This window comes from Charadrius vociferus, unplaced genomic scaffold (assembly GCF_000708025.1).
Source record: "Charadrius vociferus isolate BGI_N301 unplaced genomic scaffold, ASM70802v2 scaffold173, whole genome shotgun sequence".
In the NCBI taxonomy this organism is placed as follows: Eukaryota; Metazoa; Chordata; class Aves; order Charadriiformes; family Charadriidae; genus Charadrius; species Charadrius vociferus.
Window position 1 is genome coordinate 3,943,705 of NW_009648369.1, and position 6,000 is coordinate 3,949,704.

Below are 6,000 nucleotides of genomic sequence, written 5' to 3' on the forward strand. Positions count from 1 at the left end.
AAAGCCTGAAGCCAGAAGGTTAAAACAGAGTACTGCAATATTACTGTGAGAAGTCTAGAATGAAATGTTGAAAGACGTGGGCATTGGTGAAATTACTTATCAGTGGTATGTTTATACCCACTTAGATTTACTTAAAAGCATGTGTGGTTATCACAGTAATTGTCTTTGTCATAACGATTGCTGTAATTATTGTGATCGCATCTGTTATTGCCCAGCTGTAGTTGGGGATAGGTTTTATTCAGTTGACACTGTGTAATTAGGGTCTTTTTATTTCTTCTTCAGTTGGCAGTTCTGCAAGTAGTAGTGCCACAAGGAGAGATTCTCTATCTACTAGCTCTGACTTGTACAAAAGATCTAGTAGCAGCCTAGCACCCATAGGGCAGCCATTTTACAATAGTCTGGGATTTTCCTCCTCTCCAAGTCCAATAGGCATGCCTCTGCCAAGCCAAACGCCAGGACATTCACTTACGCCACCGCCATCACTTTCATCACATGGATCCTCATCCAGTTTGCATTTAGGTAAAAAAACCAAAAAAAACAAAAACAAAAACACAAAAGAAACACTTTCTGTTTGTTTGTGTGTATGTATTTCTATGTGTAAAATATATGTTGCATAAGAGATGTCACATTACCTTTGCTGTTAAAACAGTTTTGTAATGAAGAGGGGCCGTTCCTCAGAGGTGAAGAGTGCGCTTAAATGCTCATTGATCTGACAGTGGAGGGCACTCAGCTTTTTGCAGTATCGGGCCAACAACTGATTTTTCTTCCCTTGCAGAAGCCCGATAGAGAGCCCAGTAAAGAGTTATTTATTGGTGGTCCTTTTTGTATTATGTTTCTACAGTATGCAAAGCAAAGGTGCATTATTTTTCTTTCTACTTCAGTGTATTACCACTTTAAGGACATTTTAAAATGATACTGCGTTTCACAGTGAAGTGACTTTTCAGTACAGCCCCTTACTGTGGTAAAGTAGAAAAGTGAGCAAAGCTCTCGATGTAAAATATATTGAAAGGTGATTTTTTTTTTTTTTTGAATCAGTGAGCCTGCTACTACCTCATGGCCCAGATGCTTTGCCAGGAGGGCAATAGTTTATCACCAGGCTGGTGGAAAAAAAGAAAATTCATTTGTGAAAGAAGTAGCAAAGGCTTTGTCAGTGGTGGCTCTTTGTTATCAGATGTATTTTTTAAGGAATTATGCTAGTAATCCTTTAAATTTTTTTTTGAGCTAGTTAGATGGCATGGGAGCTCAACCCTTTTTTTTAAAAAAAAAATAAAAATAATCTAAAGAAACCCCACCACAGCCTAAAGTGTATTTACAAGAGAGTGCCTCTAACATGAGGTTACTTGATAAACTTTCCCTTTTTTCACTGCAAATATTGGTAGTCATTTAATTTGGATGCTAAAATCACAGTGAAACTGGATGTAGTTTCAAGATTGAGTTGCCTGTTGCTCCAGTAACTATTCAGTGCACAGTTTTGTGCATGTAATAGGCAACCTAATCCCCTGTACTTCTCTTAGTGCAAATAAAACAGGAAAAAATTAAAAGTGCCTACTAAAATACACTTTAAGTGAGAAATGTGTGAGTGATTTGTATAACAAGGTTAAAAGTAATTTAAATATATTACATTTACAGTTCAGTATCCCCTTCACGGTTAAGTGCTGAATACCCGAAGTAAAACTGGGCAAGGGGATGTTTCAGCACGTTTTATTTTTTTTACTTACCTTTTTTCCTTTTTCAGGTCTACAAAGTGCACCTTTGGGCTGAGACCAAGCATGGAAAGTTTCAGCCCAAATGGAGGCTTTTGAGAAAGTTCTGAACATCTGACAATGGGGTTATCATGGAAATCTTTTTCTTTCTTTCTTTTCAAAGTATTCTCACAATAGTTTTCATATTACTGAAAACTATACTTAAACCAAATTTTGGAAGGCATTATCTAAAATTCAAAACAGTTAAAGTTTTGTGTTTCACATTTGAGAAATGTTAAAAGATTTTTTTCAGTTCTAAGAAAATAAGCTGCAGTCAGTATAGAGGATTACTTCTATCAGCAGCAATAGTTAAATACTGGTTTTTAATCCATTTTGGACTGTTTGGCAGTGTGAACTAAGCATAATAGTTTGTTAAAATCATGTACTAGATCAGTATGTAAAGGCCAGAATGTACAGTTGTACTCTGAAAATTGACACAACCTTGTTGGCTTCCACGTGTGCTGCCTCTTCATCTTCCAAATGAAGTGGACCTTGATTACGGGTGAACGTTTTGCTACCTTACCAAATCAACCTGAAATTTGGAAATTGAGGTCTTCTGGATTTTTACTTTCATAAAAATGCAGTAACTTTTTTTAGCATTTCCTGCACTCTGCCCTGTGTCAGATCTTTGCGCAGTACCTCCAAGATGCATCATCACAAAAAATTGACGACTATTTCTGCAGTTAATTGTCTGTCCTGTTAAATTTATTCTGGTGTGTTCATCGACCACTCTTGGAAGCATTTGTTTTTGTTCTGACATGTAAAAAAAAAAAAAAAAAAGGCAAAGCTTTCTCACCAAATGAGAAGTTATACCTGAAATCAAATAGGGAGTATATTTTAAGAAGGGTATGGTTATCATGTAGTCACTTTTCAGAGTAGAACAACATTGTAAGTTCATGTCTGCATGCAGTTTCCATTGGTATTCTGATAATGCCTGTCAAATGCAGCTCTCCCTCCACCTTCAAAACTCGTCCTGCCTGCTTGTATCAACAGGTTCAGCTAAGTTTAACTCCTGTTTTCAAATGGGCATCAAACTGGGTTGCTCCTGTTTCAGCCACCAGAACACTAGAGCACAATACTGGGAAAGGGTGCATGGTTTTATAACCCCTTTGTCAGACACTGCTGCAATTTGTAGCTTAAGACCAATTTCCCTTTTACAAGAAATTTGTGATATTTTACTGTTTTTATCTCTTCTCACCAACTTTTATCCAACATCCTAAAATAGGAATGTGCCGATTACTTTGTTGTAGTGTCAGTTTTCCTGTATTTGAAGGGATTTCTCAGTTGTCTGTAACTGCTTCTTTACTGTAATCAGTTGGAGCAGTAAGGTCATGAATTTGAACTACCCTTTCACTCCCAGGGACAAAAAACTGCAAGAGGAAGTATTTTTCCGATGCTATAAAATATCCTTTTAGATTGGTAGTGCTTACTCTGTTTGGTACCTGGCAGCATTTTAAGGGTTTGGTGTAGAGTAGGATTTTAAAATCTGGGCTTTTGGAGGTAATTATTTTCTGTGTGTTACAAGCCAAGCTTGTTAGTAGTTTAGATTGGTGGGGTTTTTTTTATTTTCAGAAATGGTCATTCTGGGTAAGAGTGAAGGCCCCTTGGCAAGACAGTATGGGGAACTTTGCATTGCCTCTGCTGTGTAGCTACTCTGTCGGGCTTTGGCAAACCAGGCATAATAAGCACTTACATTGATTCATAATTTATACATACATATATATATGTGTGATTCTATTTTACATATGAAGATGAAATTTTTAGCTGAGGATGAGGTGAAGCTACTTTTTTTACAGACTAACAAGTACTTCACAGAAATAAAGTTTAAAGTGTTTATATTCTCCTGCGTCTTTTACTGGAGAATAATATTGCTGACTGATTTAAACAACAGTTACTGTGTGCTAAGTCTGTTTTATGTCTTGGTTAGAAACAATTGAAGGAATACTTTGGTAATAAGTACTAACAGACTAATGCTATCAAAAAAATGTGCCTAGATCTAGTTTTTAATATTTTTTTCATGTTCTCCTTTACATTAAATATGCTGTCTGTGTTAAGGAGTTAATAATTTAACATGCTTTGTGTCCTTGAAGCTTAGTAAGGCTCTGCTTTAGATGGTCTATATCCCCTTTATTTCTCTGTGCCTCTTCGTCCCTATGGACTAGCCACAGGGATTTAGGTTCAATTAAACTGTAAAACAACTTAATGTTATTCATTGCATTGGAGATCTTTGTCTTAGGAGATCAGAAGTGATAGCTAAGTGATTATATGAAGAATGAACTCTATTCCCCAGCGATTTGTAATTGTGTGGCTATACTGATGCCTGATTAACAGTCTTTTAAATTTTCAGTGTTTGCAGAAATGCTTAGAGTAGGTGCTTTATTCAGAAGGGTATGTTCCCCAAGTAATTTATAAGACCTAGGCTGTTACCTTTCTAGTTTGGAATCTGAATCTGTGAAACAAGTGTCCTGAGTTCTCGAAGAGCACGGGGATGGGGTATGCTAACCAGGAGGATTTGGGTAACTAGGATTCAGATTTCGGTTTTCCATTTCTAAGCTCTTCACACTTAAAGTTTGCAGGAAGGAGACCAGGTGTTCTTATGTCCACACTAATGCTTTGGTGGTTTTGGACTGAGAAAGTAATGAGTACAGTATTTCAGAAAATAGTCCATTGTATACAAGAGTATATCTGCATATAATAAGTACCTGTGACAATATGCTTTTATTTTGAGGGGTTTGCTGTTTTTCAAATCTACAGAGTTGCAACTGAGCTATAACACTGCTGTAATAAAAGGTTGCATGAGAAGAAAAGCTAACTACCTATTAAATTAATGTTTTTATAATAGCGTCCAGGGTTTTACAAGGTTAAGCTTTCTGTGTGCTTTTGAAGTATGACAGGTTCTTCTAGGCATGATGGATATGTTTTCAGCCTTCCTGTATTATGATCCTGCTTAACTTGATCGTCTTAAGTAGTTTCACAGGCTAGACAGGAGTCTCCCAGTTGCAGCATAGTTGTCTTGCAAGTCTTAAAAAGAGATGGTTCCCAAATTAGACTGAAGAAAGGCTTGATAATCCTGACTGTGAAGGGTATTGTATACATGCAGTTCTACTACACATAGCATATTTATTAAAAGCTACCAAGTTTCTTAATTTCTGTTTTAGTCACTGGATAAATTGCCACATTTAATTTATAGTTACATGAAGGCTCAGCTTAAATAAAAAAAAAAAAAAAATAAAAAAAAAAAAAGAAAAGAAAGAAAAGCTGAAACAATTCCTGATTCACGTGTGCAATTCTCTGACTGTTTATGGTAATTAGAGCCGTGCAGTTTGTGAACATACAGTCAAAACTACCCTATTAGTTTCTGGCACAGAATTGAGCATGCGATCCGTGGAGCAATAAGAGATGTTACAATAGGAAAGCAGCCTATAAGATTCCCTTTTTAACAGGCTTTGCTGCCCTCTTGTGGCATTAAATAGTGTTCCTACAGAGCATTTACAGGGAAAATAGGATTTCATTCCTATATTTAAATAATCCAGATGAGAAATACCATGATTTCAGATGCCTTTTTGTTCTTTAGAAGGCTGTTCCTAGAAGAGAAATTACTGTAGACCATCCCTCTGCATACTGCTTCACCTGCAGGATGTTGGGTTTCTTTTTTTCTTTTTGTGATGTCACTGTCGGCTCTTTTCTTGAAATAGGGATTGTCAATGGAAACTAAAAATGATAGTTAAAAAAACCTTGATTTTTCTGGCTGTAAATAATGAAGAGGCTTTAATTTAAAAGAAAACCTAGTGGTTTTTAAAAGGCATTGTGGGGCATAAAGTATTTACTGATTCTTTACTGATTCTTACCACTGCATTTTGAAAACTAATTGTAAATTAAATACTAATTATTTCTATTTTAGGGCGTAATCATATACAGTGCAATAAATGTGATGCTTGATATGTCTTGCAGAGCACTAACACCTCAGATTCTGGTATTGCAATTGGACTTTTTGAAAAACATACCATTAATACGTTACCAGCCCACTGTAATGCTGTTGCCTGGCCTTATAAATACTTGGAACCAAAAGAAGGCTTGGCTGGGGCACTGTCAGCTGATTTCTTTTGGGGTTTGTTTTTGATTTTGTTTTTTTTTTTAATTAATTATGTAATAGAGCACCATTCAAACAGCACACACTGCAATTTGTTTTAAATTCAAATGTAGATATTTCTTCTGTTGACTTTGAAGGGGCTTTCTAGTTAATTTGTAGGGCAACTGA

At 36.1% G+C, this 6,000-nt stretch overlaps 1 protein-coding gene across 5 annotated transcripts in view; it reads left to right on the forward strand.

Annotated features, from left to right (window-relative positions):
- PUM2 (pumilio RNA-binding family member 2) overlaps positions 1–6,000 on the forward strand; it is a 64,540-nt gene that overhangs the window by 46,777 nt on the left and 11,763 nt on the right. For 4 of the 5 annotated variants that reach the window (XM_009885313.1, XM_009885315.1, XM_009885317.1 and 1 more), the window contains one exon: positions 283–519. The exons of the other annotated variant lie outside the window; for it this stretch is intronic. In XM_009885313.1, coding sequence (XP_009883615.1) covers positions 283–519 — 237 coding nt within the window. The remainder of the gene's footprint in view (positions 1–282; positions 520–6,000) is intronic. 5 annotated transcript variants of the gene reach the window in all.